Below are 24912 nucleotides of genomic sequence, written 5' to 3' on the forward strand. Positions count from 1 at the left end.
TGTGGGAGGAGAAAATGGAGCTGTGGGAAGAGGAGATTCTGAGGGGAGATTATGAGATGGATGTTGGAGTTGAATATGGGAGAAGGAACACGTCAAAGAAGATTGTCTTCTCTGGGGTCCATTTTGTCAGGGATTGTCAGGATGAGGACCATAAAGGAATGACTCTTTTGCCTCTCAAGGATGAAGAAAAATTCTTCCTTCAAGAAGAGTAAGGAGTAAAAGTTCAGTGGAAAAAAAAAAAAAAAAAAAAAAAAACAGAAAAAAAAAAAAATAAAAAAAAAAAAAATGTATATGTATATATATTTTTCCACTTTTGATTTAAAATGAATATTTTTTAAAAGGAATATTAAGTTGTGTTAAGTTCACTTTCGGTTTATTTTGTGAAGAAAAAGAGACTCAGACAAGTTTTCCAAGACCAGAACTTCAAGATCTTCGACCTGATTACCCAGCTTGAAGGACGCTTGGATGGAATGCAATGCTTAACTCTCCAGCTTGGACGATGCTTGGAATAATCTGGAGGACTGGTGCTGCTGATGGAAGAAATCTGGCAGATTTCAGTATGCTATGTACCTTGATGGAGTGTACAGGACCTTTGTCAAGTGTACAAATGGTCGGATATCTAGATCTATTCTTTTGGATACCAACCTTCAGGTGGTTCTGGGGGAATAATCTAGAAGACCGGCTATGCAGAGGGATGAAGCTGGGATTCTTCTATTATGCAGTCTTGTCCTTATAGGTTGGCCCAAGATAGTTCAGCTAGGGAAGGAAGCTGCATCTCTGGTGAGGTGCTCATCCAATGGCTGCTGATGGAGGACTGGGAGCAGAGTCAGTTCTGGTTCTGAGGATGCTTGGCTTGATTGTCCGGTTTCATGTTTCTTTGATTAAAGGCTTGGCTTAATTGCCTGGCCTGAAGAAGCTTGGCTTCATTGTCTGGCTTCGTGCTGCTTGGATTAAAGGCTTGGCTTCATTGCCTGGCTCCGAAGAAGCTCGGCTTCATTGTCTGGCTTCGTGCTGCTTGGATTGAAGGCTTGGCTTCATTGCCTGGCCCCGAAGAAGCTCGGCTTCATTGTCTGGCTTCGTGCTGCTTGAATTAAAGGCTTGGCTTCATTGCCTGGCCCGAAGAAGCTCGGCTTCATTGTCTGGCTTCATGCTTTTTGGATTAAAGGCTTGGCTTAATCCCCTGGCCTGAAGAAGCTTGGCTTCATTGTCTGGCTTCGTGCTGCTTGGATTAAAGGCTTGGCTTAATCCCCTGGCATGAAGAAGCTTGGCTTCATTGTCTGGCTTCGTGCTGCTTGGATTAAAGGCTTGGCTTCATTGCCTGGCCCCGAAGAAGCTCGGCTTCATTGTCTGGCTTCGTGCTGCTTGAATTAAAGGCTTGGCTTCATTGCCTGGCCCGAAGAAGCTCGGCTTCATTGTCTGGCTTCATGCTTTTTGGATTAAAGGCTTGGCTTAATCCCCTGGCCTGAAGAAGCTTGGCTTCATTGTCTGGCTTCGTGCTGCTTGGATTAAAGGCTTGGCTTAATCACCTGGTCTGAAGAAGCTTGGCTTCATTGTCTGGCTTCGTGCTGCTTGGATTAAAGGCTTGGCTTCATTGCCCGGCCCCGAAGAAGCTCGGCTTCATTGTCTGGCTTCGTGCTGCTTGGATTGAAGGCTTGGCTTCATTGACTGGCTCCGAAGAAGCTCGGCTTGATTGTCTGGCTTCGTGCTGCTTGGATTAAAGGCTTGGCTTCGTTGCCCGGCCTAAAGAAGCTCGGCTTAATTGTCTGGCTTAATGCTTTTTGGATTAAAGGCTTGGCTTAATCACCTGGCCTAAAGAAGCTTGGCTTAATTGTCTAGCTTCATGCTTTTTGGATTAAAGGCTTGGCTTAATTGCCTGGCCTGAAGAAGCTTGGCTTCATTGTCTGGCTTCGTGCTGCTTGGATTAAAGGCTTGGCTTCATTGCCTGGCCCCGAAGAAGCTCGTCTTCATTGCCTGGCCCCGAAGAAGCTCGGCTTCATTGTCTGGCTTCGTGCTGCTTGGATTGAAGGCTTGGCTTCATTGACTGGCTCCGAAGAAGCTCGGCTTCATTGTCTGGCTTCGTGCTTTTTGGATTAAAGGCTTGGCTTAATTGCCTGGCCTGAAGAAGCTTGGCTTCATTGTCTGGCTTCGTGCTGCTTGGATTAAAGGCTTGGCTTCATTGCCTGGCCCCGAAGAAGCTCGTCTTCATTGCCTGGCCCCGAAGAAGCTCGGCTTCATTGTCTGGCTTCGTGCTGCTTGGATTGAAGGCTTGGCTTCATTGACTGGCTCCGAAGAAGCTCGGCTTCATTGTCTGGCTTCGTGCTTTTTGGATTAAAGGCTTGGCTTAATTGCCTGGCCTGAAGAAGCTTGGCTTCATTGTCTGGCTTCATGCTTTTTGGATTAAAGGCTTGGCTTAATTGCCTGGCCTGAAGAAGCTTGGCTTCATTGTCTGGCTTCGTGCTGCTTGGATGAAAGGCTTGGCTTCATTGCCTGGCCCCGAAGAAGCTCGGCTTCATTGTCTGGCTTCGTGCTGCTTGGATTGAAGGCTTGGCTTCATTGACTGGCTCCGAAGAAGCTCGGCTTCATTGTCTGGCTTCGTGCTGCTTGGATTAAAGGCTTGGCTTCGTTGCCCGGCCTAAAGAAGCTCGGCTAAATTGTCTGGCTTCATGCCTTTTGGATTAAAGGCTTGGCTTAATCACCTGGCCTAAAGAAGCTTGGCTTAATTGTCTGGCTTCATGCTTTTTGGATTAAAGGCTTGTGTGAAGATGTCTTTGATTTAGTTAGCAATAACTTCTTAATTAGTCTAGTATCTTACCTCTTCCTTTAGTTTAATATTAATTGAATTTCTCTCAGGAGTTTACATAAGCCAAGTTTCGTGGGTGAGGGATACGAATGCTGGTTTCTTTCTTTACTAGACATAAAAAGGGGTTTGAACAGGCACTTACAAGCAGTCAAAAACAAAAGCGTGGTTTCTACATTAACACTTAGTGATGAACTCAGACGTCTTGACACTGGCTGGAGAATTTGGTGAATCCTGGTTTAGTTAGGCCTAAACGTCATCTATAGGCCTACTGTCGTCGCTGAAGTATAAGCCTTCGTCAGGTGTTGGGAAGGCTGGCGCGAAGTTCTAGACACGCCTTGGTCACTCGGGGACGTCACGCCTCTCGGTCGCTCTGGGACGTCTCGCCAAACGCACTCACAGACACTCAGGTGCGGGCGTAGTAACTTTGTTCGTCGTCCTTCGTTCTCAGGGGTAATTGTTCCCCTGTAATTTCTTGGCTGCTTTAGTATTCTACGTAATCGCCGTCCCTCAATTTGGTATAGGCAGCCGCCATGTGTTGTCGTCAAGGAGACCCGGCAGGTTAAGTAGGTCGTTAGACCTATTATACAGAGTGACTACTAGGAAGAGAGCGAGATGCCGTCTTCTCGTTGCTTATATATGGTCGTCCTGGGCGTGTCAAGCTATCCTTAATCACGTGACTTTTTCCCGGCTTCCACGTCTCATTCGTCTATGTTCCGTTCGACATTCAAGAACGGATCCTGTCGTTTGGGGGGTTGTTTACGGGAAAGAACCCTGGAGTCAGCGAAATTAGTTGAAAACATCCTACCTAACTCCCGTTCACTCTCCTGTCTCTCCACAACTCTTTCTATATCTTTACAATTACTACTAACTGCATTTGTCTCCCCATTTCTTATTAATTAACAAAACCCACAAATAAAGACATCAATAACATACACAAACCTTCTGCATATGAAACTTACTCAAAAATAAGCATCTGTCTGACACCACTCGGCCAGCTACTAGGATTCTTATAGAATCCTCACATACAACAAAACAACAAACCTATTCTTTAGGTTTCCCAGTAATAACTAGTAGCAACTCATTAATCCTTTCCAATTTTCTGAAAACCAAATACTTCACCACATTATACGTTACCACAGTAATAAGTACAATCAAAAACACATTACACATAGTCAGAAATGGTGCAACATCTTTCTTGTAAAACAGAACATAATCATTATCAAGTGGCATTGCCACATTTTCTACCACTGTTAATTTGTCTAGCTGAAAATGATTAATCTTGTTCTCGTAACTCTTTGCAATGGAAGATTGATTTAACTCATAATGCAAAAACACACTTGGTACATAATAGAGATAATCATTTATCACTACTGAGCAAGAATCTGCAAATGACTTCAAGTTTCCTAACTGAAATGTTTGAGTCTTCCCATCACAAGTAACTTCTGCATTTTTAGTATTTTGTACATAAACAAAAATCTCATTACCTAAATGTAATGCCCTGTATGGCAAAGCAAAAGTTTCAAATTTACACTCTCTCACCAACTCATAATTCTCAAAGAAAATACCTTGGACACACGGAAAATTGCTCATAGGTTGTTTAATTTGCACAAAATTGCACATGGATTGACTTTCACTTATCAACACACACTGTTCTAAATCACCTTCTTCTAAAATAATCATCAACAACTTGTTCTTATCCAATGCTAGACGAACCTTCGGATGGTTCCAAATTATTGTTGCATTTCCTATCTTAACTGGGAAAGGATGTATTGTATACAGGTCAAACAAATTCATACCCTTGAAGGGGATCAATACCAACAAATACCCTTTTGTTACTTTCACAGTTGACATTGTGTAATACCAAAATATATCTTCTAGCAAAGGCTTGGAATGGCTATTTACCATACACCAATCGATAATTTCTTTCAAAGTTTTCGGAGAAATGATAGCAGGGCTGAGTATTCCCTTTTGTGCATTTATTAGTCCGTTCACAGATTCCTTGTGATCACCAATCTCGATTTCTACTTCATGAATCAACTTAAACACTTGTTCTATGTCACCTATTTTATCAGAAACATTCACGTTAACTTGATTAATAAATTCCACCATCTTTTTTATGTTCTCTACATTCTTATTATTATTTTCTATTAGAGTACTTATAAGATTACCCTTCTGATTAGCCCATTTCTCGATTAGTTCTACACGATCAGTCAAACCTTTTACATCGTTTTCTGTAGCCACTCCAAACAAAGCACTAAATGCACTACCTACAAAAGGTAATAAAGATCTCTTGTTTCTTTGAGGCCTGACAATGTCTTCAATTTTACCCTGTAAATTTCTTAATACTTCTACAAAGGCAGAATCACTATGGGTTAGTATGCACTTCCGTAGTTCTTTATCTAACTGGTTCAAATGTTCTTCCCTTTCTAATATTGAATTGACATTAATTTTTACCACAGCAAAATCTGTTAACAGTTCACCTTTTCCATGATTTTGTATCAAGGCCCCACTTTTAATGTCTATTTCGCAAGTGATACCGACCACCAGGGGTAGGATCAGAAGGAAGTTTTTCCACCACTTCCTGTAGAAGTTGAGAGGACCATGGATTAGTTTTTACAACCTTCATATGATTCCAATGGGCATACCTTACATCTAAATTCTGTTCATGTATCAGCTTAAATTTATTATTCCTTTCCCTTTCTAACACTCTATAAGGACCTTCAAATTTGGGAGATACCTTTTCATTTGGTCCTTCCTTTACATGTACCTTTATATATACTTGTGAGCCTATCTTCAGGTCAGTCATGGAACTAGTTGTGTCATAGTATTTCTTATTTACCTGTTGGCCCTTTTCTAAAGATTGTCTGGTTTGTCTTATTATTTGAAAGGTTCTTTGCAGTTTCCAAGCTATATAGTCCTGGTAATCATATGTGTGCCTAGGAGGTTTTGCGTCATCTAACAATGAGTTTGGCAGTCTTTTCTGATAACCATAAAGCAAAAAGTGTGGGGTTTCTCCTACTGTCTCATTTACTGTGTTATTCAAAGTAAACTGAACGTCCTCTAACGCTAGGTCCCAATCTTCTGTAGTTGGACTAATGATAGTTCGCAGTACATCCAGTATCTTCTTATTGGCCCTTTCCACTGTCCCATTTGAACTCGGCTTATAAGGGGTTATCTCGCATTTCTTTATCTCAAAAAATTCACAAAGCTTTTTCATTACCTCACTGGTGAATTCGGGTGCATTGTCCGACAAAAGTACCTCCGGACACGAATGTCTTGTGAGTATTCTGGTCTTTAAAGCTTCTGCAACAGAAACTGCAGTTCTATCTCTGACTGGGACAATTTCTAAATACCGAGTCAAATAATCAATGAATACCAGTATATATTTATTTCCTCTCAAAGTTTTTGGAAAGGGTCCTATATGATCCATCTGAACTACCTCAAAAGGGTTTAAATTACTAGGATATTTTTCTAAAGGAGCTCTGACATTTACATGACCTTTATGCCTATTACAAGTTTGACATTCATTTACAAATTGCTTTGCTTCTTCGCTGCACTTAGGCCAAAAATAATTTCTATTTATTGTTCTCAGAGTCTTTTTGATTCCTGGATGTCCTGCCAACTTGTGGGTATGTGTTAGAGTTAATACTTCTTTAGTCAGGGTGTCAGGCACATATAGTCTAGAGCAAGCACTCCTATCCTTAGCCTTCTTATATAATATCCCATTTATTAATTCAAAATCTGACCTAGAGGTTTCATCTTGTAGCAAATCTCCTATTATTTTCCTGATACCTTCTTGTTTCTCTTGTTCTATTTTAACTCTCTCCAAATCTAAGTCTACGACCTGACAGCTGAAACAAAAAGTGTTAGTTGTGATAATTCTTTCAGTATCCTCTTGTGCTCTAGATAATCCATCTGCTAAAGTATTAAACTTACCTGGAATGTATCTAAATTCTGGAGCAAACTCTAGCACACTAATAAACCATCGATTAAACTTTAAGTTATTAGTGAAAGCTCTTTTCTTAAATAGGTCACAGATGGGTTTATGGTCAGTAAGTACATTTACTTTGTGTCCTAACAAAATGTGCCGAAACTTTCTCAGTGCCCAATAAATGGCTAAACATTCCTTTTCTGTGGTATTGTAATTTCGTTCGGCCGCATTCAGGACTCTACTTGCATAATATACTACCCTCATTCGGGTTTTTGCCTTCTGTAACAAAACCGCTCCTATTCCTGTATTCGAAGCATCACATGCTAAGTAAAATTGCTTGCTAAAGTCTGGATACACTAAGATAGGATCTTGGATTAATTTCTCCTTCAACTTTTGAAAAGCCTCCTCTTGCCCTGCTTTCCATTCAAACTCTACATCCTTCTTAGTTAATTCTGTCAATGGTTTAGCTATAGTAGCAAAATTTTTGACAAATGGTCTATAGTATCCTATCATCCCTAAAAATCTTCTTACACCTTTCAAATTTTGTGGAGCAGGATATTCCACAATCGCCTTTATTTTTCCTTCTTGCATGCGTAATCCATCAGCACTGATCACATGTCCTAAATATTCTAATGATTTCCTCAAGAATTGACATTTCTTAACCTTTATCTTTAATCCTGCCAGTCTTAGTCGTTCTAAAACGATTTCTATGGTTCCGAAATGGCTCTCTATATCTTTGCTAAATATAATGACATCATCTAAATAGACTGACACATTCTCTATGTCTCCTAAGATCTGTAACATTAACCTTACAAAAGTCAATGGAGCTGATGTTAACCCAAATGGCATTACCTGAAATTCTAAGTGTTCTTTATGTGTGCTGAAGGCAGTTAATGGCTTTGATTCTTCGTCTAAAGGTACTTGCCAATATCCACTTAGTAGATCTAAGGATGAGAAGATCTTTGCTCCTCCTAACTGAGCCAATACATCATTTATTACAGGCATGGGCATCCTATCAGGAACTGTGTTCGCATTCAACTTGCGATAATCAATCACTAATCTGTAACTTCCATCTTTCTTTGGAATCAACAACATGGGAGAATTATAAGGTGATTTAGAGGGTATGACCACTCCTTCTTCTTTCATTTCTTCTATCATTTTATCTACTATTGGACGTTGGCTGATAGGTAATTTATAATTAGGTATGAAAAAGGGTTTAGCTCCATCATCTAGGATTATCTTATGTCTTAACACCTCAGTCCTACCTAACCTATCACCTGTAATTGCTATGCCCGGCCTATATTTATTTAAGGTTTCTATTAACCTTTTACGGTACTCAGGAAAATCGGTGTTATCTATCTCCCTATCTATTCCTGCATCAATGTTTCCTATGGCAAAGAATGCTTCCTCCTCTAACGGAATCATTTTGTGTGTAACTTCTATTCCTGTACAAAATTCTGTACCCGCTAACAAATGGAGTCTTTTATCAGAATAATTCATGACATAAGTAGTACAGGCTAATCCCTCCATCTGAACTAATGAGTTATCCATTCTGACATATTCTGGTAATCCTTCTGGGGTCAAGATTACATCATTATTTGTGTGTAGGCGGGTTATTAAATATACTCTAGTAAGAGTATTGGGCAGTAGTACTACATCTCTAGCTAGCCTAAATCTTATTTTGTTTGCATCTGCTGTGCTGATCAGACTTATTTCCCCAGTTTGTACTTGAGTACAAAAACATGAATCTTCATCTCCTCCTTTTTGAGATTCTGTTTCTCTTAAGTGTCTTAATTCTTGTGAATTCAATGTGCCTAGCAGCAAAACTTCTTGGAATTCCCTTTTATCTATTCTCTCAGATTCTCTGTCGACATTTTCATCCTTAGTATGTGTGCTACCTTTACAAGAAGTAATTTCCCCCTTTCTGGGTGCAATTGCTAAATTCTCTTCTTTCTCCCTTTCTTCTGATTTTACTTTGATTTCCCTTTCTCCTTCTGAACCGGAGTGTGTTTCAACTATCGAAGCGGTCCCCTGCAAATTGGCCAAATTTGTAGTGGACTTGTCATCAACAAGTTGGAAACAGACTTCCTGATTATTTCCCTTTAGAACTAATCTTCTGTCTTGACAATCAAAAACTATGCCAAAATCTTGCATTGTTGCAAAAGAAATCAAAGCTCGAGCGGGAAATGCTACTTCTTGCAAAACCAAAAATGGCACTTGACACTTCTTCTCTAGCAATTCAATGTTTAAATCTATGGCTCCTACATTGTTAAGCTGATTGCCAGTTATCCCCTGAATTAATGTATCCTCACTCCTAATTGCAGAAATAGGTATATTCAAATAATCAGTTAAGGTATGGAGCCCTATGAGATTTACAGTACTTCCTGAATCTAACAAACTAAGACATTCTTTACCTTCTATCTTGATATTTGTCTTGGGTAATGATTGCTGTCGGAAGGATAAATATGTTGCTGGCAACGTGGATGTACCTCCGCTACCTGCAACATCCTTCCATTCTTTGGTTTCCCTATTTCCTGGACTCCTATCCTGCTCTTCTAGTCACTTTCTGTTACCTTGTTTTTCTTCGGAGTAATTAGTAGGGTTTGAGTTATCCCTTGCCTGTACCTGAGGAGTATTTTCGGAGGGTTTATTATGTTTCTTACCTTGGTACCAACATTCTTGGTCTGTGTGACCTCCTCTTTGACAATACTGGCAATACCTATTCTTTGGTCTAGCTCCCTTATGAGGATAATTCCCTCTAGATTTATATGTTTCATTATAATTTCCTCTTCTTTCTTCATTTGACTTGCCAGGGGGCTGGTTATTTTGATAATCTTTAGGGTAATGTTTATTCCTACCGGTCTCGTTTTTCTGTATAATTTCTTGACATTTGTTCGGTGTTTTTGTGGTTTTCTGGGCAGGATCTAACTTTAGGTCTTCCAACAAGGCCGCATACATCTTACTGTAGGCCACAAGATTTAGAACTTCATCTAGATCTACCAGGTTGTTATTATCCTTACTAAACTTGGTTCCGTCTCTTACCGTGATTGTGGGTAATGACAAAAAGTCTTCCCTAACTGCTCTTACCTGATCCCTAACCTGGGTACGCCAACTGGCCCTGGATTCACCTTCACATTTATTAGTTGAGGTAAGCCTATACAAGTTCGACAACCGATCGGTCTCCTTGGCCGATCGCCACAATAGTCTGCATTCCTCCTTGAACTCGTTGAAAGTGGTAATTTTTTCAAAGGCCTTACCGTTTAATGTAGGGTGAGCATCCCCTACGTCTACGTTGACTAACATCATTGCCTGTTTAATTTTTGCAACATCGTCAGTTATTTTAAAACTAGCGATCCTATTCTCTGTGTCCGCTAACCACTTATCTACACTGTATTTCTCTAACCTTTGTTTGTCGGGATTATCCCTACTTACATTTCCACAAAACCGTGTGGTTTGTGTGATCAGCCCAGCGGAATTCATATCGGCAATATTTGCTCTTACCGGACTCGAACTTCGGTTTCTAGTCAGATTTTGACGTCTTCCTACACTAGCACTTCGCGACCGTCTGTCTGCAGTTAATCTCAAGTCGTATTGATATTGCGTAAGTCTTTGGAAAATATTGTCCAGACTCATATCACAAAAAAAGGAAAAATTAAAACACCCAAAATTTTCTTACGAGAGACAAATGCCCTAACTTCCTATTCTATAGAGAGACAGTATTTATACAAAACAAGAGAGTGAACGAAAACATGCAAACTACTCACATATCCATTGGTTCACGACTCCTTTGGTTTCCCTCTGTTTTTCTTGAGATTGTTTTGTATTTCTTCGACACATAAAAGGGGGTTTCAGCACTTTCCTGAAATAAAGCCAGTATTAGTTCAAACTTAATACAACACGGCACAGTATCCCTTAACGATGCCACCATTTGTGAAGATGTCTTTGATTTAGTTAGCAATAACTTCTTAATTAGTCTAGTATCTTACCTCTTCCTTTAGTTTAATATTAATTGAATTTCTCTCAGGAGTTTACATAAGCCAAGTTTCGTGGGTGAGGGATACGAATGCTGGTTTCTTTCTTTACTAGACATAAAAAGGGGTTTGAACAGGCACTTACAAGCAGTCAAAAACAAAAGCGTGGTTTCTACATTAACACTTAGTGATGAACTCAGACGTCTTGACACTGGCTGGAGAATTTGGTGAATCCTGGTTTAGTTAGGCCTAAACGTCATCTATAGGCCTACTGTCGTCGCTGAAGTATAAGCCTTCGTCAGGTGTTGGGAAGGCTGGCGCGAAGTTCTAGACACGCCTTGGTCACTCGGGGACGTCACGCCTCTCGGTCGCTCTGGGACGTCTCGCCAAACGCACTCACAGACACTCAGGTGCGGGCGTAGTAACTTTGTTCGTCGTCCTTCGTTCTCAGGGGTAATTGTTCCCCTGTAATTTCTTGGCTGCTTTAGTATTCTACGTAATCGCCGTCCCTCAATTTGGTATAGGCAGCCGCCATGTGTTGTCGTCAAGGAGACCCGGCAGGTTAAGTAGGTCGTTAGACCTATTATACAGAGTGACTACTAGGAAGAGAGCGAGATGCCGTCTTCTCGTTGCTTATATATGGTCGTCCTGGGCGTGTCAAGCTATCCTTAATCACGTGACTTTTTCCCGGCTTCCACGTCTCATTCGTCTATGTTCCGTTCGACATTCAAGAACGGATCCTGTCGTTTGGGGGGTTGTTTACGGGAAAGAACCCTGGAGTCAGCGAAATTAGTTGAAAACATCCTACCTAACTCCCGTTCACTCTCCTGTCTCTCCACAACTCTTTCTATATCTTTACAATTACTACTAACTGCATTTGTCTCCCCATTTCTTATTAATTAACAAAACCCACAAATAAAGACATCAATAACATACACAAACCTTCTGCATATGAAACTTACTCAAAAATAAGCATCTGTCTGACACCTGGCTTAATTGCCTGGCCCCGAAGAAGCTCGGCTTCATTGTCTGGCTTCGTGCTGCTTGGATTAAAGGCTTGGCTTAATCACCTAGCCTAAAGAAGCTTGGCTTAATTGTCTGGCTTCATGCTTTTTGGATTAAAGGCTTGGCTTCATTGCCTGGCCCCGAAGAAGCTCGGCTTCATTGTCTGGCTTCGTGCTGCTTGGATTAAAGGCTTGGCTTAATCACCTAGCCTAAAGAAGCTTGGCTTAATTGTCTGGCTTCATGCTTTTTGGATTAAAGGCTTGGCTTAATTGCCTGGCCTGAAGAAGCTTGGCTTCATTGTCTGGCTTCATGCTTTTTGGATTAAAGGCTTGGCTTAATTGCCTGGCCTGAAGAAGCTTGGCTTCATTGTCTGGCTTCGTGCTGCTTGGATGAAAGGCTTGGCTTCATTGCCTGGCCCCGAAGAAGCTCGGCTTCATTGTCTGGCTTCGTGCTGCTTGGATTGAAGGCTTGGCTTCATTGACTGGCTCCGAAGAAGCTCGGCTTCATTGTCTGGCTTCGTGCTGCTTGGATTAAAGGCTTGGCTTCGTTGCCCGGCCTAAAGAAGCTCGGCTAAATTGTCTGGCTTCATGCCTTTTGGATTAAAGGCTTGGCTTAATCACCTGGCCTAAAGAAGCTTGGCTTAATTGTCTGGCTTCATGCTTTTTGGATTAAAGGCTTGGCTTAATTGCCTGGCCCCGAAGAAGCTCGGCTTCATTGTCTGGCTTCGTGCTGCTTGGATTAAAGGCTTGGCTTCATTGCCTGGCCCCGAAGAAGCTCGGCTTCATTGTCTGGCTTCGTGCTGCTTGGATTAAAGGCTTGGCTTCATTGCCTGGCCCGAAGAAGCTCGGCTTCATTGTCTGGCTTCATGCTTTTTGGATTAAAGGCTTGGTTTAATCACCTGGCCTGAAGAAGCTTGGCTTCATTGTCTGGCTTCATGCTGCTTGGATTAAAGGCTTGGCTTAATCACCTGGTCTGAAGAAGCTTGGCTTCATTGTCTGGCTTCATGCTGCTTGGATTAAAGGCTTGGCTTAGTCACTTGGCCTAAAGAAGCTCATCTTCATTGTCTGGCTTCGTGCTTTTTGTATTAAAGGCTTGGCTTCATTTCCTGGCCCCGAAGAAGCTCGGCTTCATTGTCTGGCTTCGTGCTGCTTGGATTGAAGGCTTGGCTTCATTGACTGGCCCCGAAGAAGCTCGGCTTCATTGTCTGGCTTCGTCGCCCGGCCCCGAAAGAAGCTTGGCTTCATTGTCTGGCTTCCTGCTGCTTGGATTAAAGGCTTGGCTTCATCGCCCGGCCCCGAAAGAAGCTCGGCTTCATTGTCTGGCTTCGTGCTGCTTGGATTAAAGGCTTGGCTTCATCGCCCGGCCCCGAAAGAAGCTCGGCTTCATTGTCTGGCTTCGTGCTGCTTGGATTAAAGGCTTGGCTTCATCGCCCGGCCCCGAAAGTAGCTCGGCTCCATTGTCTGGCTTCGTGCTGCTTGGATTAAAGGCTTGGCTTCATTGCCCGGCCCCGAAAGAAGCTCGGCTCCATTGTCTGGCTTCGTGCTTCTTGGATTAAAGGCTTGGCTTCATCGCCCGGCCCCGAAAGAAGCTCGGCTCCATTGTCTGGCTTCGTGCTGCTTGGATTAAAGGCTTGGCTTCATCGCCCGGCCCCGAAAGAAGCTCGGCTCCATTGTCTGGCTTTGTGCTGCTTGGATTAAAGGCTTGGCTTCATCGCCCGGCCCCGAAGAAGCTCGGCTTCATTGTCTGGCTTCGTGCTGCTTGGATTAAAGGCTTGGCTTCATCGCCCGGCCCCGAAAGAAGCTCGGCTCCATTGTCTGGCTTCGTGCTGCTTGGATTAAAGGCTTGGCTTCATCGCCCGGCCCCGAAAGAAGCTCGGCTCCATTGTCTGGCTTTGTGCTGCTTGGATTAAAGGCTTGGCTTCATCGCCCGGCCCCGAAGAAGCTCGGCTTCATTGTCTGGCTTCGTGCTGCTTGGATTAAAGGCTTGGCTTCATTGCCCGGCCCCGAAAGAAGCTCGGCTCCATTGTCTGGCTTCGTGCTTCTTGGATTAAAGGCTTGGCTTCATCGCCCGGCCCCGAAAGAAGCTCGGCTCCATTGTCTGGCTTCGTGCTGCTTGGATTAAAGGCTTGGCTTCATCGCCCGGCCCCGAAAGAAGCTCGGCTCCATTGTCTGGCTTTGTGCTGCTTGGATTAAAGGCTTGGCTTCATCGCCCGGCCCCGAAGAAGCTCGGCTTCATTGTCTGGCTTCGTGCTGCTTGGATTAAAGGCTTGGCTTCAAAGCCCGGCCTAAAGAAGCTCGGCCTAATTGTCTGGCTTCATGCTGCTTGGATTAAATGAGGTAGTGGTGAGGAGGGTCGTGGGAACCTTGCTGGCTTCTGTTTTTCTCAGAAGAAGTAGGCAGAACCCACCTGATGAGCCCTTTGGTGAGGGTGAAACCCTTTTATGGTATATTTGATAGAAAATATTATATATATATATATATATATATATATATATATATATATATATATATATATATATACATATATATATATATATATATATATATATATATATATATATACATATATGTATATATATATATATATATATATGTATAAATAAATATCTACCACAATGGAATATAATACCGAATTCTACCTCTGGGATGTATATCCCATGGAAATTCATTTATGATAAATGCTCCTGGCTGAACAAGGATTCGAACCTATGACTTGAGCTGAAACAACTTCACCAATCGTAAAGTCGTCCATTGTTTCGGCTCATGGCCTAGGTTCGAATCCTTGCTCAGCCAGAAGCATTTATCATAAATGAATTTCCATGGGATATACATCCCAGAGGTAGAATTCGGTATTATTATTATTATTATTATTATTATTATTATTATTATTATTATTATTATTATTATCATTATTATTTGTAATAAAGTCATTAGAATAATCTTGTCTTTTCTCTTTTAACAGGAAAAGCGAACTATCACAGCTTCAGACTCCTGGCATTAGGAGGTGAGTACAGGACAAGTAATATTTTGTAGTGTTTTATAATGAATCCTAACTTTAGACCTTGAATTGAACACTTCCTTTTTATTCTTCTAAATGTCGGTGAAGAGAGAGAGAGAGAGAGAGAGAGAGAGAGAGAGAGAGAGAGACCATTATACTCTCAATTACTATTAAACGACGCGCAGTATAATGCATTCCCTGAGAATTACTTTTATATATAAATGCAATTGTTGCCTATCTGCATGTCTGTCTGTGAGCAACTTTTACTCAAAAACTACTGTACCGATTTTGACCAAACTTGCTAGTCATGATTCACCCAAGGATAGACCTGTAACATTTTTAGATAAGGTGCATCAAAGTACATATAAACAGGAGTACTTTGGATGTTCGTATGTTAATGTTTTTATTTTAACATTGGATAAATAAAGGACAAATCCATCAAATTTTGAAGAAAATACATAGAAATACAATGACGTAGTGGAGTCAAGATCAAAATAAAGACTGCTTGACGTGGAGAGGGTATGCTCTCTACTGAGTGGCCTCTCTAGTTATATCTGAAATGTCTACTGACGTAATCAGGCAGAATAATATAAGAATATCTTTCTTGAATTACTTGTGGCTCTCTAACCATTATCATAACACATTACTATCATTATTATTATTACTTGCTAAGCTACAACCCTAATTGGAAAAGCAGGATGCTATTAGCCCAAGGGCTCCGACATGGAAAATAGCCCAGTGAGGAAAGGAAACAAGGAAAAATAAAATATATTAAGAACAGTAACATTAAAATAAATATTTCCTATATAAACTATACAAACTTTAACAAAACAAGAGTCCCTTCTACCCTTACCAAGAAGAAAGTAGCCACTGAACAATTAGAGTGCAGTAGTTAACCCCTTTGGTGAAGAAGAACTGTTTGATAATATCAGTGTTTTTAGGTGTATGAGGACAGAGAATATGTAAAGAATAAGACACATTATTCGGTGTATGCGTAGGCGAAGGGAAAATGAGCCGTAGCCAGAGAGAGAGTGATCCAATGTAGTACTGTCTGGCCAGTCAAAGGACCCCATAACTCTCTAGTGGTAGTATCTCAAACGGGTGCTTGGTACCCTGGCCAACCTACTACATATAAAGGACTGAAATATTTCTAAAAAATCGCAATTGCAGATCAATCAATCAATCAATTCTATAAGTCAAAGAAATAGTTTTTTGGGATAGAAGAGAATGCACAAGACTATCGTATCGAGTTGTGGTGAGATAAATATCTCAAACAAACATGTTTTGAACGTGTTATCAGACAGTTTGAAGGTTTAAAGGCTTCTCATGAATGACAAAGGCGAGGGATAGTGGGAGAGTGCCCTTAGATTGCAGGACAATGCCCTAGAGACTGATCCTCTTACACTTTATTATTATTATTATTATTATTATTAATTGCTGAGCTACAACCCTGGTTGGAAAAGCCGAATGCTATAAGCCCAGGGGCTCCAACAGGGAAAATAGCCCAGTGAGGAAAGGAAACAAGGACAAATAAAGTATTTTAAGAACAGTAACAATAAAATAAATATCTTTTATAAACTATAAAAATCTAACAAAACCATAGGAAGAGAAATAAGATAGAATAGTGTGCTCGAGTGTACCCTCAAGCAAGAGAACTCTACTCCAAGATAGTGGAAGGCCATGGTACAGAGGCTATGGCACTACCCAAGACTAGAGAACAATGGTTTGATTTGGGTACATTATTCTATCTTATATCTCTGCCTCTTTTTCTTTACCTTTTGCAGTTTAATATTTTTACTCTTCTAGAAATATTCTGTTTTAAAATTATTAGTTAAGAAAGGTTGGGCAGGAAAGCAAACTGGAACGGGGGAAAGTAAAAAGCAACAAAGTAGATACAATTGGTTGGCATGAACACGCAGATGAATCCCTTCAGTAATGGATACAACATATCCTCTGAAGTACTCTGATGAAGTCCAGGAAATATTTCGTTCATATAAAATGCGCAGTGTGTTAGATTTTGTTGTTTTAAAAATCAGAAAATCAATCTACATAATCAATTTATATTAAGTGCTCTCACTCAGGAGTTTTTTAGGTGTACGACTTAAATAGTTTTAAGGGTATTAATTATCACATTTGAGGTGGTAATAGAATTATAAAAAAAAAAAAAAGTTAAAAAGATTAAATAATACGGGTGACTTGCTGAAATATAATTCTATTATACATTTAAAGAGAATATACACTTTTTCTAAAAAATAGTATTACTTAATGCAAATAAAGCAGTATCAAGCAGGTTTTACCTCACATAATCTAAATAATCACAATTTCACATCTCGATCCACACTGCCTGTGCTAAATCGCGAGGAATCTCTGAAGTATTGCATTCTATTAAAGAAACACATAAAGGCGCTTATGTGCTGCTACAGGCAGAACATGGGTCCAAATTAGGCCATTGTTTCCATCAACATATTAATACACAACTTAATTTCGTTAATAGCAATTTACGTAAAAGTTTTGCTTTAGTAATTACAGAGTAACAAAACAGCTATTATACAGAGTTCTTAACTCTTCGCTTCTTTAAAGCAATTCACAAAATGAAAAGTACTATGCATAAATAGTTATGTTAACACTTGAGTACCATAAACAATTCAAATTCAAAATTGGTTCTATGCTTACACGGTTATATTAACACTTGAACAATTCAAGCACAATAATAGTACTAGGCTTATGGAGTCATAAAATACGAGTAGTTCAAACACAAAAACAGTATTACAGTAGTATAGATATAAGAGACGTACGAGAGAACAGAGGTATCAGTAGCCGAAGGGAAACTTAACTTTCGATCTGTATTCCCAGGGATGTTATAGTTATCAAGTTGACTGCTTAGAAATGTGCCTCCAAAATGCAAAACTCGCCTTTATATAACCCTCCTTGAATACGTATTATACGGCTAGTCACGTGATACTTCACAAAACCTCGTTCTCAAAATGTTCTCATAAGGATATTTGTAATAAAAGAACTTTACGTTTACATGATCACACAGGATGTAACTTGTATTATTCATATTCACTTAATAAAACACTTTCAAAAAAAAAAAAAAAAAAATCATGCTACTAAGATATAACAATTTTGGAATCGAGGCTCATCTCAAATGAAGTCACTTCCTTTCTAACCTCCTCGTATGCTTGATTATTCCTTCTAGAATCTTCTAGATTTCCTACATTGCAATAGATTTTCCCGTGCCATACATACACCGCATTAGATCTGGTTACGTCATAGTAGATTAATTAGACATCGAAATTCAATTACTTTATTGATATAGATACGACCGAGAAATTACATAACAACTTAATTATTATACTAATGAATATAAATGCTACTCTTACTACTCATATCACCGCGATGATTTTAAGCTCTTAAGACATAGTTAATAATCCTCTCCTTGAGAGATTATTTCTAATAGTGATAACCAAATCAATTTTCACAATTAGGGGCACGTTTGTTCATTGTAATCATAGACAAATAGTCTATGATTAAAATAAAGAAGTAATATAATGTAAAATTGGTGAAAGTGCAATATGCATGATTTGAAAATAAAAGTATTAGTGAGGTTTCATTCATTTGATCCAAAGTGATGCTGGTAAACACATATTCTTAAAAGTTACAAATAACAAAAGGAAAGTATTGAGAAAATGCTCGTATACCTACCTCTTTATAGTGTGCTCGAGTGTACCCTCAAGCAAGAGAACTCTACTCCAAGATAGTGGAAGGCTATGGTAATACTGATGGTAATAGTATCCTGTTTCAAAAAGAACTTATGAATATCTAAATAGGAAGCAGTACGAGCTAGGGTCACCAAACTAGTTCCAACACTTAGACAAGTTGGTTATAGATGGAGAATGGAACGGTTGAACTTATTTGATCTGCAAACTTGACAACTACCTTCCAGATGACAGAACCAATGTTCGTCGAACAAAACTGTTACCAGATAACAATGAAAAGAGGTAATGTTCGTCGTTGTTCGTTGATAACGTTAAAAAACGAGGATTTTCAGGCTGAGACTGTGTTCCATACTTGACCACGGTTTTCACGCTACGATAAATTGTAGCGATTTATTGTAATGAAAAGGTTGTTACAATTTGTCGCCACGTGTAAACAGGAGATCGTAGCGATTTATTGGAGTTAGAATTGGATTGAGTGGTTGGTGCCAGCAGGCTCAAATCTATAAATATATGCATCGTAACAAGTTTGGACGTGTAAACAAGGTTCCAAGATACCGTTTCAATCTAGCTCATTTTCAGATTGACTGCTGAAGTGTGAAGTCCTGGAGCACAATGTTTTTTCCAAGACTGTCAAGTAAAGACCAAAGATATTGGATTAAAAATCATTGCATGGAAACGCTCTTTCAATCATCCAATAGATCGTTACTATCTCAGTGTTTAACAAATCGCTACAATTTATCGTAGCGTGTGAACCGTGCTTTCCAGAAGCTCTCCACCAACTTCAGATATTATTGCCATCTGAAAAAGATATAAATAAAAGTGAAAAGTATTTCAGTGTTTTTGTTGCAAATGACCCCAGAAAGCTGAGCGATGAAAATAGTATTTATACGCATAAATTAATTTCTGAAAAATTGGGCAGGCTCTCATCTTCAACGGTGATTGTTGAATAATGATTACTTCTATAGGCTAGTTATTACAATATAATGTAGTCAACTACATTGTGTAACAATATCAGGAAATTGTCAGTGTTTATTTAATGTCTATTAATTTCTAATGAATTTAATTTCCGTTTGGCTTCATAGGAATTAAATTTGGTTAAAACACAATTATTCCTTTTTATGTATAATTATAGGATTAACAGATGATTCGTGATATATACCCTCCGTGAGTTGGTACATATAATTATGTAGTATAATCTTTGTAGGCCTATACGTTACTGTATGTGTCACTTTCACTCTAGCAATGCTGGATGTAAAAACAAGGTGTTCTAATATTTGTGTTTTATTATCTTCGCCATAACATTTTCTGGCTCATTAAAAGTAATTATACGTGTTTGTGTATGAGAGTTTGTGACCAGAATTGCAAAAGATAAAACAATAAATACATAACTACTTGTGAATGGATTATGAAATTATGCAAAACCTTGGAGGAATAATGTATTCATACACATTTTACACACGTTTATGTTATTTGATACCAATGTTTATATTGCCAAAAGGAACAAATAAATGCGTTTTGAACTTAATTCGGGTCATACCTTGAAAGCCTGCTGGGATGTTATTGGCCTGGCAAATAAATATATATTTATATGAGCTGCTACCTTCAATAAGTATTCTTTGTCACAATATCACCAAGTTTACCTGTAAATTTGTATCCTTCAGTATATCATAGATGGCTTGCCACGTCTCGGGAATGATTTCGAATAAATTGTTTAGATAGTCAATATAGTGGCGTATTGGAGAAAGCTGTAGAAGCATCCACTTGATAACAGCATCCGCTTGACAAAAAAAAAAAAAAAAAAAAAAAAAAAATCAGTGTTGCCTCCCGGCGTGCCTCTGAACAAACACTTTTAAATCTGCCGTGTCTCATTTTCAATGATGTCTCCTTTTCCAATAATTTATGAAATGTATTTGGATCCATTCTCACGTAGTTTTTAAAGCCAGAGTCAGATCCACATTGTAAGATATGTCGAATAGTATAACATGGCTTCTAATATCGTTTCTCCTTTGAAGCCACTTTTTGTACCATTCCATTTTTCTGAAATCGTTAACTTCCGTCGGTATGGCTATTACAATTTTTTTACAGAGCATTTTTTTTTTTTTTTTTTTTTTTTTTTTTTTTGCATTGCACTGGACTCAGGCATGGAACAAGCTAATATGCCTGTGGGTGGTCAAGGAGCTAAGATATAACCGAGTATGGGCAAGTCAAGCAGGAATAAAAAATAATGGGAGGCGGATGAGGCGCCCTGCATGGGACAGACCGCTCAGGTGAAGCCAGTTAATCGCGCGTCTGCCACACCCATGAAGGACAAAAGAGACACCAAACAATAAGGATTAATAGAAACGTTTCTCTTATTTTTCCAATGTTTATTTTCATACTGAGTCTTTTCATGGCATTAATGGAGGCTAAAGGTAATTGACATTTTATCACTGTTATAAAGAACGTATTTTATAATTTATTTATACGTAATACCTTTTGACAATTAGTAATGGTCAGCAATATAATCATAATTATTTTCCTTGTCCTCTGAATGTACTTTGTAAATAAATACCTTTTAAAATTCTGTTGTGAAACAGAAGCTTTTATATGATTTACTGCAACAGGATTCTTTATGATGCTTGAAGCAGTTAATATGGACACCGACTCCAATGGCAAGTGGTTGCCACGAATGCCATCCATCAAGTTAATACGAACAAATAACCTTTGTTCGCTGTTGGTTTATCATTGTCGCCTCCCATGACTTTAACTTGACCAAAGAATAGTTTAATGTGATCTTGACTGAATTTTTAGGTCATAAAAAATTGCAAAGGCTCACCATCAGATGCAATACAATTTTCGTAAAGAATCTGAAGACTTCGTATGCAATATAGAAAGCAATGAATCCAGTCTTTACATTTGAATTTAAGATATCTTTACCATTTATGAGTCCCAATTACCTGAAAAAATATGTCTGATTTTATAAAAAAAAAATTATTTAATCTCGTTTACATTATTTTTCTGAATTGGACATTAGATTCCCTTGGCATTTAGAGTTTGAGAATTCAATATGTCAAGTAAGGGGTTAAATACCATTATGAAATCAACAGTAGCTTTGTTTCCCTCCATTCATTTAGGAACTGTACCGCTAACTTAACGTTCATCTTTTATTTCCTTTTATTCTTGTCACAAGAACAGCCACGAGCTTATTACCTAAATGGAGTTGCTCCTTTTTTTGGAGTCTGTACAAAAAATACGTGTACTCCCATTTCACATAATTTCCATTCTTATCAATGAAAATTTTCTTGTCTCCGAAATACTTTCTTAAAAGTTTTATCCTGTGACATGGATCGGTATGTCAAAGGCAACAAGAAAAGTGACAGTGTTTCCAAAACAATTGTCACGTTTATGAGTGCAATTTCTCATTTCATTTACTAATGGTGTGATCGCTTACGTTTGGCAAAAAAAAAAAAAAAAAAAAAAAACTTTTAAGAAAATTAACTACCCGTTTATTGACACGTGTTATATAGTTATATATTTAAAACTGGATAATGTTTCTGTTATACATATAAACAAATGTGACATCTTAGTTCACGAGGGTCGCGGTCAAACCAGGGATTCACTTGCCAGTCTCAATATGGCCGCCAGGTACCAAAGTGGCTTCATTTTACCTGCAAACAAGGCGTCTCCTCCCATTATTCCTCCAAGGGTCAAGTGCGGAATCGTGTTTACCATTCCTCCGTTAGAAGGATCCAAAGGGGACGGATGGGAAATTAAAAGAACCCGGTGCAGCTGAAACCGAAGATGGAATGTAAGTGGTACCATTCCAAAGGAATATAAATAAAATGACGAAAGAATTCCTGAAAATAGCTAGAATAACAAAGCTTGGTACCACCCAGGCCGATCTCACGAATAGAATTGCGTCATTGGAGTCCAGACCTAACATAACAAAGGAGATGGAAGTTCTCGAGGAGAAGATAGACGAGACCGAGGCCCAAATGATCTGCAATGATCTGGTTCTGTCTGGTCCTGCTTTGCCTGCTCCCCAGCCGAATGAAGATACAAGGAGATTAGGCCGGGATCTCCTAGAGAAGTGCCTACAGAAGAAATTTCCCGACCACTTCATCCTTGAAGGAAGAAGTATTGGCAAGAGAGGAATCAACGGGTCACCAATTAACAACAACATTTTACTGAAAGTGATGTCACGAGCAGTCAAGTCAGACATCAGACATTCCTGTTTGCAACATAAAAATGATACTGCAAAAGGACATTTCATAAACGAAGCTCTGACTCGGAAACGCGATAGCCTTTACTACGAACTTCGGAAAGTGAAAAGACAACAACTGAACGGTCTCTTCTTGCATACGCGTGATGGTGTCATTAGAGTTAAAACATCTCGAACGGGTAACACCTTCGCCATCCGAACCCGCAAGGACCTGGACCTGTTTTATAATAGTACTGGGCTCAGTGTCCCTGAGTGAATTTTTAAAATGGGTTCTGTACATCATTTTTCAGCTGCTTATAAGTTAACTCATTAGTTTTTCATTTTCTTTATTTTTTTATTCGAATTTTAAATTTGATTTTTCGTGTTACTTGATTAAATATTTTTAATTGTTTAAATTGCCTTAAATTACTTTTATTACATTCATCACCATTATTATAAATTTATTATTTGTGTCCTATCACAATAGCACTTTTTACTGATTTTTTCCCCTGTCTTTTCACAACGGTTTTCATTTTTTACCGTCGTGAAATATTTCATTATTTTAAGTCTAAATTTTAATTCCCTTCTATTTATCTGTTCATATTATTTACCATTTCCAATTTATAAATTATTTTAATTTTATGAATGCTAATCCTGTGAATCATGCTGATCCTGATGAGAACTTTGTAGATTTTGTGAATTCAGCCGATCTATTTTCCTGTAAATATTATAGTCTGGGATTGACCTGGTTACTGATCAGACGTGTTATTTTCTCCTCCTGACCTGACCTCCCGCTCAGTTAGGCTCTTGAGGTAGCGACCACCCCGTGAAACTAATGAGGTGTTAAACTTTTTGCTGAACTGCTGAAAACAAATCGTTTCCGTGCTCTCTTTATCACTCCGCATCTTTTTGTCTTTTCTTTGTTTTTAAATAGTAATCTGAAAATGCATTCTGCTGAAGAAGTCAATAAATCCCAGGTCTTGAGTGGCCAGCCGCTTAAAACCAAAATTTCTAAAAACGTGGATGGAGTTCTCCAAGCCTCCAGTGTAGTGAACTCGCTTCCCGACCTGTGTGCTGAAATTCAGGCCCTGAAATCGTTACTCTCGGGTCAAATTTCTAACCTCGTATCACAAGTGAGTGATCTAAAGGACAAAATGGAGTCTATTGAGGAAAGGGTCACTGCTGCGGTGGAGGACAAACTACGCCACCATCTAGAAGAAATAGACCGTAAAATTAGTGAAAAGGACAAAATAATTACCGACCTAACAAATAGGGTGGCGTCACTTGAAGCCAGGCCAGACACATCTAGAGAAATGGAAATTCTCGAGGAGAAGCTGGATGAGATGGAAGCCCAAATGATATGTGATGATCTTGTCCTGTCTGGCCCTGCTTTGCCCGCTCCCCAACCAAACGAGGATACACGGAATATAGGCCGGGATCTCGTGGAAAGGTGTGTCCAAAAGAATTTTCCTGACCAAGTCTTCCTTGAAGGGCGAAGGATCGGTAAGAGAAGGGTCGATGGGTCTTTTGAAAACAACAACATCTTGCTGAAAGTGATGTCGCGAGCAGTAAAGGCAGACATCAGACACTCATGTTTTCAGCACAGGAATGACACTGCAAAAGGTTTCTTTATAGGCGAAGCGCTCACAAAGTAACGTGATAAGCTTTTTTATGAATTACTTAGAGTGAAAAGACAGCAGTATACCGGTCTGTTCCTACATACTCGCGACGGAGTTATTGAAGTGAAAACTTCCTCAACGGGCAAAACTTTTGCTATCCGTACCCGAAAGGACCTTGATCTGTTCTACAGTAGTACAGGGCTTAGTGCCCCTGAGTGATTTCAAAATATGTGCTAAATACTCCATTGTTTTCAGTTTTTGTAAACATTATTTCTAACCTCATTAGTTTTTCACATTTAAATTTTTAAATTTACACTCACAATTTTTTCTTTTTTTTCAAATTGCATTATTTTACTTTTAACACCGCCATTTCAACTATTGTTAGTAATATCATTACTATTATCAAATTTACTATTATTACTTTTACTGATATTAATATCATTATTATTTTTTTTCTTTTTTTTATTACTACTATTATTGTTAATATTATTTTTATTATTCCTATTTCTGTATTGTAATTACAACAATTATTTCCTTGTTTATATTTTTTACAACTATTTCCATTTTTCACCGTAACGAAATATTTTCATTTTTGTATTTTTAAGCATATTCTTACTAAACTATTAATTACTAATTTTAACTGTGGTTACGTCTCATGAACACAAATCCTGTATATCACATTGATCCCGA

The 24912-nt window shown here is 39.0% G+C and overlaps 1 protein-coding gene across 1 annotated transcript; it reads right to left on the reverse strand.

The window, feature by feature from the left end:
• Window positions 1-2968: 2968 nt before the first annotated feature.
• Window positions 2969-10763, reverse strand: LOC137645723 (uncharacterized). The gene is made up of 2 exons (XM_068378609.1): window positions 10496-10763; window positions 2969-5381 (listed from the first exon to the last, which is right to left on the reverse strand). Exons 1-2 carry the CDS (start codon window positions 10657-10659, stop codon window positions 3842-3844), a joined length of 1704 nt encoding a protein of 567 aa, XP_068234710.1. The 5' UTR covers window positions 10660-10763; the 3' UTR covers window positions 2969-3841.
• Window positions 10764-24912: the final 14149 nt, after the last annotated feature.

This window comes from Palaemon carinicauda, chromosome 8, assembly GCF_036898095.1.
Source record: "Palaemon carinicauda isolate YSFRI2023 chromosome 8, ASM3689809v2, whole genome shotgun sequence".
Lineage (NCBI taxonomy): Eukaryota > Metazoa > Arthropoda > Malacostraca > Decapoda > Palaemonidae > Palaemon > Palaemon carinicauda.

Coding starts and splice junctions, on each gene's coding strand:
- LOC137645723 (XM_068378609.1), bottom strand. CDS start 10,659: ATGGTGGCATCGTTAAGGGATACTGTGCCGTGTTGTATTAAGTTTGAA. Junction 5,382..10,495: donor AGTCGTGAACCAATGGATAT/GTGAGTAGTTTG, acceptor CAACTTCTACAG/GAAGTGGTGGAAAAACTTCC.